Source organism: Melitaea cinxia, chromosome 2 (genome assembly GCF_905220565.1).
Source record: "Melitaea cinxia chromosome 2, ilMelCinx1.1, whole genome shotgun sequence".
Classification (NCBI taxonomy): domain Eukaryota; kingdom Metazoa; phylum Arthropoda; class Insecta; order Lepidoptera; family Nymphalidae; genus Melitaea; species Melitaea cinxia.
The window spans coordinates 12,087,307-12,098,995 of record NC_059395.1 but is presented as its reverse complement, the minus strand read 5'-3'; the positions used below and the strand labels follow the sequence as shown (position 1 = coordinate 12,098,995).

The 11,689-nt window shown below is 31.2% G+C and overlaps 2 protein-coding genes across 3 annotated transcripts; one reads left to right on the top strand and one right to left on the bottom strand.

The window, feature by feature from the left end:
- Positions 1 to 706: 706 nt before the first annotated feature.
- On the top strand, positions 707 to 4,720 carry LOC123665016 (S-formylglutathione hydrolase). Of its 2 annotated transcripts, XM_045599381.1 has the most exons (5): positions 707 to 893; positions 2,150 to 2,373; positions 2,616 to 2,861; positions 3,717 to 3,936; positions 4,377 to 4,720. In XM_045599381.1, the coding sequence occupies exons 2-5, from the start codon at positions 2,159 to 2,161 to the stop codon at positions 4,557 to 4,559; spliced, it is 864 nt and encodes a 287-aa protein (XP_045455337.1). In that variant the 5' UTR covers positions 707 to 893; positions 2,150 to 2,158; the 3' UTR covers positions 4,560 to 4,720. The 2 variants fall into 2 exon arrangements, with proteins under 2 accessions (XP_045455337.1, XP_045455344.1); XM_045599388.1 differs by lacking the exon at positions 707 to 893 and having other exon boundaries at positions 2,144 to 2,373.
- A 187-nt stretch (positions 4,721 to 4,907) lies between these two features.
- On the bottom strand, positions 4,908 to 8,181 carry LOC123660554 (presenilins-associated rhomboid-like protein, mitochondrial). The gene is made up of 9 exons (XM_045595612.1): positions 7,927 to 8,181; positions 7,528 to 7,720; positions 7,277 to 7,405; positions 7,035 to 7,197; positions 6,860 to 6,955; positions 6,655 to 6,779; positions 6,180 to 6,281; positions 5,644 to 5,741; positions 4,908 to 5,021 (listed from the first exon to the last, which is right to left on the bottom strand). Exons 1-9 carry the CDS (start codon positions 7,971 to 7,973, stop codon positions 4,931 to 4,933), a joined length of 1,044 nt encoding a protein of 347 aa, XP_045451568.1. The 5' UTR covers positions 7,974 to 8,181; the 3' UTR covers positions 4,908 to 4,930.
- Positions 8,182 to 11,689: the final 3,508 nt, after the last annotated feature.

Genomic DNA, 11,689 nt, shown 5'->3' with positions numbered 1-11,689 from the left:
TAGGCTTCTTTCCCCATATGGGAGAAGGATCAGAGCTTAATCTTCCACGCTGCTTCGATGTGGGTTAGCGGACAGAAGTTTTGTGTTAAAGTGATGTTTTCCCCATTATTTTCAGTTTTTTGGAAACGGAATAAGCTATGATGAAAGTGACAGTATCATATTGTTTTTCCTATATTTAGAGTCAAGCTATGGGGTGTATAGGCTCGTAGATAAGGTGAATTGGATCGGGAATGGGCTAAATAGGTTCCAGGCTGGGGTTAATCATACATTATTATTATTATTGTTTAATAAGATCCCTTTTCAAAACTGGATATAAATGATGAAACTCGCCATAGTTATTTCTTTTCATATAAATGTCATGTACCCAGTATTTTGAAGCATGCCGTTTCCTTTTTCATATTTTTCCTCTTCTTCATCAAAAAGTATTTGAAACAAAAACATCTCTTCATCCGAGCTATCCATGACGCAAAAGCGACTTAATTTGATGAAGAGTTGGCGATGAATGAACAATTCGATTCGATTCGATTCGTCAGGGATAGACGCACAGTGCGAATCGCGAAATTCGACGCGTTTCTGCTGTAGTCGACGTTAGGCTTAATATTTAACCGGGAAAATCTATGACAATGTCAATGTCAAACAAAATTCATTGACAATATAGAATTATAGAATAAAGTAGGTATTATCGAAGATAGTAATATAGTATAGTGTATATACTTTACACTGTAATATACTATATAACTTATTTATCAAAATCAAATCTACCTATTAGGCTATTATACTTTGGGTTGGTTCGTCTGCCGGTGGGTGACGAACATAAATAACCAAAATATAATTTTTATTGAAAACGTTAAGAGGGTAAGGATTAAGAAAACAAGCAAGGTAGAGGATATAAGGTAAGAAATTATGAATATATTTATTAGAAATAATAGTAGTGTCTACAAAATGTAACCTATACATAGTTGTATCACAATAAATTATTGTTAAATTCTTATCTGATTCAATCAATAATCCAAAAAGATAAATTAGGCAATAATAATGCCTTTTAGATTAATCTGAAGGATGTAAATTATATAATATCCAACACACTTGCAATCACCATTAGTACGATTTTTGTCTGAAAAAAAAATTAACCGGAATGTGTCGAACGTTCTCGAAATGTGCTATTTTTATCATATAAAATTTACAACAGTTTGGAAGTTAAATAAATACAAAAATAAGATTTTACATGAGTATTATAATTTATTTATTATTGATTTCCTTATTTAATATCTGATTTCACTTGTTACAATGACTTAATTAATATCTTATATTGTTAATTTTATTTATAACATTTATTTTATTTGTTCAGTCATTGTAATTTTATTTATATATAATTAATAAAATTACAATGACTGATCAAATAAATGCAATTAAATAAATGAACGTAATTTGATTTATAGAATATTTTTAACATTTTGCAGTTATTTATTCGATTTTATATTATCATAATTTAATAGAAAAATTTATAATAAAATTATAGAATTTTATTTAACCTTTTTAACCGACTTCCAAAAAAGGAGGAGGTTCTCAATTCGACTGTATTTTTTTTATGTATGTTACTTCAGAACTTTTGACTGGGTGGAGCGATTTCGACACATTTTCTTTTAATCGAAAGGTGGTGTGTGTCATTTGGTCCCATTTAAATTTATTTGAGATCTAACAACTACTTTCGAATTATATGGAATAATGCGTTTTTACTTGACGCTTTCTTTGTCGACCTACGCTGTATTATACCGCATAACTTTCTACTGGATGTACCGATTTTGATAATTCTTTTTTTGTTGGAAAGGAGCCATGATAAGGAAACCAGGATCTGATGATGGGATCCCAGAGAAATCGAGGGAAACTTGAAAATCCGCAATAACTTTTTACTGGATGTACCGATTTTGATAATTTTTAATTTAATCGAAAGCTGATGTTTATCATGTGGTCACATATAAATTTTATCGAGATCTGATAACTACTTTTTGAGTAATCTTTGATAACGCGTAGTTACTTGACTATTTTTTCGTCGATCTTCGTTGTGTTACTCGTCGATGTAATTGAAGTCGGTTTTTTTTTCGTTTGCGAGCAAACACTATTATTTTATACATTTTTTTAAATATTTCAGCATTTGAATATGGAAGGGCTAGAATTAGTATCATCAAACAAGGTGTTTGGAGGATTCCAAAAAGTGTATTCTCACCAATCATCTGAGTTGCAATGTAAAATGAACTTTTCAATTTATTTACCCCCTCAAGCTGAAGGCGGTGATATGAAACTGCCAGTTATTTATTATCTATCTGGTTTAACTTGTAGTGAACAAAATTTTATAACAAAATCTGGATTTCAAAGGTGATAACAGTTTAATTTTTTATAAAATATGTCTATGTTAGTTATATAATTATTGATAAATGTTCACTTTGATAAGTTTATCAATGAATAAGAAACTGAACTTGACCTTTGTGAATAACTTTAATGTATACAGCAATTGTTAATTTTAAATAATACAAAAAAAATTAGTTATGCAAATTGTTTTGACTTCATTTAAGTGTCGATAAAAATTTCCAACTTATTTAATAATTTAATCAATTTAGGTATGCCTCTGAACATGGTATTATTGTCGTCGGACCTGACACATCTCCTAGAGGAGTCAAGGTCTCTGGTGATGATGATTCTTGGGACTTTGGAGTTGGAGCTGGATTTTATCTTGATGCTACTAAAGAGCCATGGTCCAAGAATTACAGAATGGGTAGTTATTTGAACAAGGAGTTGTATGACCTTATCCTCCAAGCATTTAGTAACTACATAGATCCTACTAGAATTGGAATAATGGGACACAGGTATAGCAGTCGTTTTATTTCAACCTGTGATGAGAGATTGAATTCATGTTTTTGTCTTAAAATTTATGTATAAAATTTCGAATATTGTGGAGTTATGAAAAACCCAAACACTATGTCCCTTGTCTTGCCCAAAAGACCTAATTTAAGAACAAAAACACTTAGATGATGTGGCCCAATACAGTTCCCAAAATCACGAAATGCCTGTCCATAATTGAAGTTACCTATAATTATGACACAAATTAAAGTAGATCTTGCAAACCTATTTTATTAATAAAAAAAAACTGACAATTTAAAACTTCTTTAAAAATATTCACAGGCTTGAACTCTTCTTTAATTTCAATAATGTCAACTTGTTATTTTCAAACTAAAAATTATTGAGGTCAAAGAAGCAGCCAGAAGCTGACAGTTTTTTTTATGTCACTAGGTCAGCAAACGAGCGTACGGCTCACCTGATGGTAAGCGATTACCGTAGCTTATAGACGCCTGCAACACCAGAAGCATCGCAAGCGCGTTACCGACCCAATCCCCCCAGGAGCTCTGATCACCTGACTCACCAACAGGAATACAATACTGCTTGAAAACAGTATTATTTTGCTGTGATCTTCTGTAAGGTCAAGGTACTACCCCAGTCGGGCTGCTCCATATTTTGAGCAGGAAATTCCTGCTGTGCCCTACCTCAGTTAAAATTAGTCTTGGGCTACAACCATTCTAAACTAATTTTAATATATATTGGGCTGTAATTCATAGGTCCCTAAATTTAGGTTAGGCCTTATGAAAATATAAAAATAAATTTTATTACTTAAAAAGTTAATATTATTCAAAACTAAAATTAAAATTGTAATTACCTTCTTTCAGTATGGGAGGTCATGGGGCTTTGGTGTCAGTTTTAAGAAACCCAGGTCTTTATAAGTCAGTCAGTGCATTTGCACCGATATGCAACCCAAGCCAATGTCCTTGGGGTGAGAAGGCCTTTAAAGGATATTTAGGAGACGAGAAAAGCCAATGGGCAGAGTGGGATGCAAGTGAACTTGTTAAGAAGTATGATGGACCTCCACTTACTTTGCTGATTGATCAGGTACAGCATATACATTGTTGTATATAACTTTTTAAAGCAGAAGCAGTTTATATCTACAGTATTAGGGTCTATGTAATAAACCTGTAGACTGGTTGAAAGTCCTATGTGACTGGCAGTTGTTATACAGTAAGGAATAAATGCCCCAACAATAATTATGTATTTCTTCCACTATTGTTTATTACATATCACAATAGATTTTAAATAAAATTTATGTTTAGTAGATTTTGTTATGTTATTTTAGTAACAAATAACCCCTATAATTCAACTTATTTGATAACAATCTCAGCATAAATTCCACTTTTACTTATTTTTCCTATTTATCGGCAAGAAATAAAATGAGGGATCTGTGGATTTAAACATCAAAGTAATTTTTTTTTGTAAATTGCGATAACATTAATTGGCATTCAATAATTTAGGTATTTTTTCCATTATATTTTCAGGGTTCATCTGACAAATTTTATATTGAAAAGCAGTTACTGCCTGAAAACTTAGTAGAGGCCTGTCGTTCTGTCGGAGTTCCAATAATTTTGAACCTGCGTGAAGGCTATGATCATTCTTACTACTACATTTCCACTTACATTGGTGAACATTTCAATTTCCATGCAAAAATTTTAAAAGCTTGAAATTGAAATCTAAATTATAATAAAATTCTACTATGAACAAAAAATGTAAAAACATTATATGAATGAAGATAACACAGTGGTTTTTAACACATTTAAATTTAAATGAATAATTGAAATATGCTGAATATATATATTACTTTTCTTATATCACATTTGCATTTATAAAATATTTTTGTAAATAAATGTTTTATTTTAATGAGTTAGTTTTAATTAAAACTAATAAACAAACAAACAAACACATTTTAAAGCTTACATTATAATTAATTATCTAAAAAATTACATATATATTATTTCAAATAAAATATAACAATTTTTTGTAATTTTTACTATAATGTTTTTCAACATTATTTAATTTAGTCTTCTTTAGAATGTTATCTAGAATCTTTTCTGAGCCTGTGGTAATACTGAAGGAACTTATCTCTGTTGCCCCAAATGTGTGAATTACCCCAGAAACACCAAGCCCTGTAATGAAAATGTTTTAATGTTATTAATCAGTAGGTAATATTTGACAATAAACTACATATTTATTTTATTTTAAACCGACTTCAAAAAAAGGAGGAGGTTACTCAATTTGACCGTATATATATATATATATTATTTATGTATGTTCGGGGATAACTTTGTCGTTTATGAACCGATTTTAATTCTTTTTTGTTGGAAAGGACATATCCCTGGTGGTAAGGAAACCAGGATATGATGATGGGATCCGAGAGAAATAGAGGGAAACTCGAAAATCCACATTACTTTTTACTGGGTGTACCGATTTTAATAATTTTTAATTTAATCGAAAGCGGATGTTAATTATGTGGTCACATTTAAATTTCATCGAGATCTGATTACAACTTTTGGAGTAATCTTTGATAATGCGTATTGACTTGACTAATTTTTTGTCTACCTACGTTGTATTACTTGTCGATATAATTGAAGTTGGTTTTTTAAACACAATTATAAACTACAAAAATGACTGATAAACGAATGACTGAATAATTATGTTAACACAAAACAAAATTTGAAATAATACTAACAAAGACTTAGTTTATATTAAAGACTTATATTACCAATAATTTCAAAGATTAAAACTTACATTCCAAATAATGCACCACCAAGATGAGCTGCATGATCAAAAAATTTCCATCCAAGAATAACTCCAGCAAGATCAATACTCATTATTACTTTAATAGCCTATAACAATAATTTTAGTTGTAGAGTTGGAATTTTAGGTAAATTGTATATGGCCTATACAAATTTTTGTCATGAACAGGGATCGAAAATGCCGTCATTCCAACAACCAGTGCTGCGACCAGTAGGCTAATGCATTGTCAAATCCATGGAGCGTAGAGAAAGCTCCATGGTCAAATCAATCAATGACAATCACGATAAATATTCTATTTTACGCCTTAATAATTATAAGACTCATTTTATAGTTTTGCAATTTTTTATTCATAAGATTATTTTTTTTTTGTCAAATCAAGCATATAAAACAAAAATGGTAAAATAATAATTGCTTTGATCTATTTAAATACCCTGCAATACTTTTTATCCAAATTCTATGTTTTTATTAAAGAACACTATAAATAAATAAAAATAAAAAATCAGTATAATGAATACTGTATTACTTACAGCACCTGCAGCAAAAGTATACATAGGTAAAAATATGATACTCAATTTGGTATCAGGGTACTGCATGCATACATATGACAACACTGCCATAATTGCTCCTGACTAAAACAAATATTTTATATATAGTTGAGACATAACAACTTGTAAATAGAGCACAAAATGGTACAATTACAAAGGTTTCTTTTTCTAAAGGAAACAGGACTTTTAAACGATAAAAAGATTGGACAGTAAGTCCACCCATAGGATTTCCTTTACAATGTTTAATAGCGCTAAGTAAAACAAGAATTAAAAAATATTTGCATTAAACATTAATTAAATTGTGACATATCTATCGATGACAGACTGAATTTAATAAAGTTATGTATTTGGATAAATTGAATGTCATAATGTAATCTTTAGTGATTATAACCTATTTCAGTAGGTTGTTGTACTATGTTAAATAATATCTTTATTAAATAAAATAAACAGTAATTACCGCTCCAAGACTGAGGCCAGGCTGATTGAGTAAAACTTTATATAAAAAGCTGGCAAAACTGCTCACAACACCAGCACTGAGATACATAGCAACAAACTGTTCCTTTCCTAATGATGCTACAGCAGCTATATAATTAAAAAAAAAAAAAGAATAATTTAATATTTTAGTATATTACCATAACTATTAATACTATTAATGTTTTTACCTGGCATGAAGCTATAAAGAACATACATATTAGCTGCCAAATGTAATGTGGAATAGTGACTAAATGTACTTAACACCATTGGTAGACATTTAGCTCCTGCAAAATTAAACTATCTTAGTTATTTCCTAATGGGAGTACTAAAATTAATTATTTGTTATTTTTATAAATTGCTTACGTCCAGAAGGATTTGAACAGAAATATTTAACCATGTAAGGCTGTAATGCTCTTACTCGCCAAGCACCAAATACCAATACATTTGCCGCAAGAATGGGATAAAAAACCCTTTCACTCTCTTTTAGAGAACTCCACCATGTCTTTATCGGACCAGGTTCTGATCTCTGAAAGAAAACAATGCTTACTTAATTAATCCCCATGTATTTAAATGGTTAGTTTCACAAATGTAGAAAGTCTGCTTACTGCTTGTGCATTAAACCTCTTTTGATGAGTATTTAACCATGCTCCTGGTCTTTTAAGAAAGGATGTGGCGTGAGATCGTAGCTTTTCATATTCCCAAATGACACAACCAGCTAAGCTTAGAGATGTTACCTGTTGAGAGAACAGTAAAATTGTGTACATTAATGTAACAAACATCATTTGTTTTGTTGCATAACAAATATTAATTATTGCATTTAGAATTAAATAAAAACGAAAATAATCACAGAACGTACCCCAACAGCAAAAACGAAGGGTTTTAATAAACTCTTAGCTTGTAAAGGGCTTGAATCTATTTGTAAAACATCTAAGGGGTTGGGTTCAGAAATTGGTCGTCGTACTCCTTGCCGAGACTTGTGGAATGAGTTACGCAGTTGTAATCGAACATTTCCCAAATTGTGTAAACTCTGGAGAAATAGCGGTGATTTACTGAAAACATATCATAAAAACCATAAAATCCTACAATCATAACATGTATATTTTTAGAAATATTAAATGTATTACAAAAATTACAAAGGAAGATTATATAATATTCTTTTATTTTATTTATTTTAAATATTTCTAGGTTTCTTTCATAAAGTATACAAAAATTCCAGTATATTTTAATATTTGTTTGAAGGCAAAAAGTGACATACCAGTAGAGTGCAAACTCCGCAGCTGATTTAACATTTCTGAAAAACATATTAATTTCTTTTTTTTATTTTACTATCTTGCTTTGGTGTTCATTCTTAAAATTTGGGTTATTTACATTAAATTTGATTAGAGAATTTTTATTTTTCATTAGTCTACTTGTCTAATAGTGTTGCATATTTCATAAAAACCGATATCCAAAAAACTACAGAATATGTAGTTCAGTTTAAAATCGATTGATTCGAGTTTTACGTATGATATTATTTATATTGAAGATGTATTGAAGTCTATTATTTATATTTTAGTTCGATTATATGTATGGCTTAAAAATTTTTTTGTGTGTTATAAAGAAAAAAAGAAACAAATATATATTTGTTTGTGACAAATCACACAAGTCACAAATATTACAATTGAAAAAAATACTAAAGATGTAAGAAAGAGAAAAAAATTAACTTGTAACCATTAATAACAACAAATAATTCATTAATTAACTAGCCAAATGCCACAATAATAACAAAAAAGAAGACAAAACTATACATATTAAAAAACAGAGGTCAGTAACCTTACCAATTACCATTTATAAAATACCAGTCACTACTTATATACTCTTTGATATCAGTTAATAGTATTAGCTTTTTCTCATAACTTTTAAACCGTTAAATTTTTTAACAATAATTAGGCGCCGGAAACGTATTTTAATGTTAAGTATTACCGGTAAATAGAATTATAACGATGATGGTACCTCTGAAGCAAAGAGCAACACGGAGGGGAGTAGCCATGTACAGGCGTTCCCCTCTGTCAAAGTATAAGGCCAAATAGCCATATGCATACAATAAAACTAGTTGCAGCCGCACTGATCACTAGACTAAATCTAGTTGCGCGATTGAATCAACGTCCTTCAAAAAATGCCAAATTGTTCTGTTTTTTGCTGCAAAAAAAGATCTGCCACGTCAAATTTACTAAAACATGGCGTTACCTTTCATACGTAAGTATTTTTTAATCAAATTATTACTTGTATACTTCTTTTAAACCTTTTTTTAACTTAAAAATTACAAATATTATCGGTCGTGTTGACTCGATTTGTTTACCAACACAGGCCGCTCGCCCTCATACAATATGCGGATCGGTCGAGCGACTGATCGGAGTCTATTTCCGAGAAGTCGTCGAGTGTCGTCGAGCGATAGTGTTGTTACCGGTTTGTTTGTAGATGGTTATCGATAAAAACGGCAAAGGCAAAGGGGGAGACAGACATTTTTGAGATTTTGATTTATTTAAAATATTATATTGCTAGCTTTTTTTTTAATAAACATAGTTATATAATAAAATATAATTAAATTAAATATAATACACGTATTATGAGTATTAATACAATTCACTAGAATTACTTAATGTGAACTTCGACCATAATGTTTTATATAAAAATTTGGCTGGTTTTCTAAAAATCCAAATTTAAGGGATACATGGAAGAAAATTGTATAACAGATTAACCTGGACGCCCACAAAACAATAGTGTAATTTGTTTAGATCATATAAATACCACTAACTTTCAAGTGTTGGCGAACAATAGAAGGATTAGTCGAGGGCACCAAACTAACACTAACGCCACACTGTTTTTGTCCCGTAAGTTTTTTTTTGTCTCATGTACAAGGTAATCAAGGTATGGTTCACCTTAGTCATAGTAGTGAAATAAAGCTTAGATTTATCAACTTTGAAAATTAACAATGTCCATCCTTTCAGAGTCACCAACAAATCATTCAATCTAGTAGATGACAAGCTATCATCTTATGATGCCATTAGTGCTACGCTCCCTATTCCCGATTCGTTGACATCACCGTGTACATCATCAACTCCTCAAAATGTATGTTAACTTTAAATCGTTTATTGTAGACTGGCATTGTTTGGCACAACAACGTTGCACCAAACGTATTGTGACATAATTATAATAGTTAGACATATGCTGTCGCGACACTTCTTAACCGACTTCCAAAAAGGGAGGAGGTTCTCAATTCGACTGTATTTTTTTATGTATGTTACTACAGAACTTTTGACTGGGTGGACCGATTTTGATGATTTTTAATTTAATAGAAAGCTGATATTTATCATGTGGTCGCGTTCAAATTTCATCGAGATCTGATAATAACTTTTTGAGTAACCTTTGATAACGCGTATATATTACGTATATTGTATTACTTGTCGATGTAATTGAAGTCAGCTTTTTTTTTGTTTGCGAGCAAATGTAATTATTATAGATAATGATGTGTTCTACAAAGTCTTACTACATTATATATTTCTATTCTCATTAGTTTTTGCAGCGCACGAAATTCAAGGATTTTTTTTGGTTATTTTTTTATCCCTTGGGTTATATTATTGGAGTTTTAGTAAGGATCCCTAATATTTTTGAAAATATAGTATAACCTATGTCGCTCAAGGATAGTGTAGCTTCTCAACGGTGAAATAATTTTTTGAATCGGTCCAGTAGTTTCGGAGCCTATTCAATGCTAACAAACAAACAATCAAATCTTTACTCTTTATAATGATTTATTTTACACGAAGATGTTTGATTTGTAGTATATAATAAATTAAGTCTATTTTTATTATAACATCTTCCCTTTGTTATCACTTTGAAAACCTTATTTCCCTAACCGAGTACTTGAATTTATCGATAATGCATATCGACAGTTGTTACAACCACGGCTCTAAACAACTTGTGAGTGTAGTTGCGGCGTGTCATTATACTGTAATGACACAGAATGTATCTATGTGTGTGTGAAAAATGTAAGTGTGATTTTAATTTAGTATGTGTGAGTTTTGTAGTGACAGACGATTATTTTTGTGTGGGAATTAGATAAAGTGTGCATGTGTGTAATTTCCTCCCGCAAAAAATGACAGACAGTTTAGTATCGGTAACAAACGCAATGGCTACTCCCCTCCGTGTTGCTCTATGCTCTGAAGTCACTAAATAACGATACTAACATAATACCAATGCTTTTATGACGTTGCCGCTCCGTGCAAAAATTGTTCAACTCGACTCCCCCGGAATCCCCGCACCGCGTCAGCCGATCCGGGGAATGATAAGAGCAGCATCGGCACATGACAATAAATTATATTATTTTAGCGTTATGCGATCGAATAAACATAAATAAAAGTAGGTACCACTTTTAATGCACATAAGCCGTTTACTGAATCGACGGCTTAATGTGCTCTCCGAGGCACGGTGGGGGAACCCACAAGGACTGCAGACAGACAAACACCTAGACCTCGGCAAACATCTGTCTAGCCAATACAAATGTTTATAATGTGCGGGGAACGAACCCGCAATCGTCAGTGCAACCTCCCTCGTCGATAAACTACATCCTTATTTAAAAATGTTCGACCAAAGGCATAGCACGAGGGGCGCCGGGGGGAAATATGGCCCGAGCTTCACACGAAAGGGGCAGCAAAATTAACACGTTTTTTTCAACTGACAATTTTTTTTTATTCCAAATGGCGTCCGCAATGTAACACAAATAAAAATGCCATAGAACAGAAAACCTCCTCTTTTCATTGAAGTCGGTTAGTGAACATAATGAAAATTGTGCTTACAAATCTGTGTTAAATTAATTTGGTTAAAAAAACTAAATTAATTGGTAGGCCCGGGTGTGTGTGGATTATTGTTTATTTGATTAAATTATCGTCTTCAGACTGTCGTCTTTAGACTGTTCCTATTTCCTGTTTCCTATGTTCATTTTCGATGGAATATTGTTAATTTTCCGTTAAGTCATAAATAAG

What these genes read in the sequence shown, in the direction of transcription:
- LOC123660554 (XM_045595612.1), bottom strand. Translation starts at nt 7,973, where the DNA reads ATGTTTTTCAGAAATGTTAAATCAGCTGCGGAGTTTGCACTCTACTG. An exon ending in CTGTTCAAATCCTTCTGGAC is followed by an intron (nt 6,956 to 7,034) that starts GTAAGCAATTTA and finishes TTAATTTTGCAG; the next exon opens with GAGCTAAATGTCTACCAATG. An exon ending in TCTTTATAGCTTCATGCCAG is followed by an intron (nt 6,780 to 6,859) that starts GTAAAAACATTA and finishes TTAATTATATAG; the next exon opens with CTGCTGTAGCATCATTAGGA.
- LOC123665016 (XM_045599381.1), top strand. Translation starts at nt 2,159, where the DNA reads ATGGAAGGGCTAGAATTAGTATCATCAAACAAGGTGTTTGGAGGATTC. An exon ending in ACAAAATCTGGATTTCAAAG is followed by an intron (nt 2,374 to 2,615) that starts GTGATAACAGTT and finishes TAATCAATTTAG; the next exon opens with GTATGCCTCTGAACATGGTA. An exon ending in ATTGGAATAATGGGACACAG is followed by an intron (nt 2,862 to 3,716) that starts GTATAGCAGTCG and finishes ACCTTCTTTCAG; the next exon opens with TATGGGAGGTCATGGGGCTT.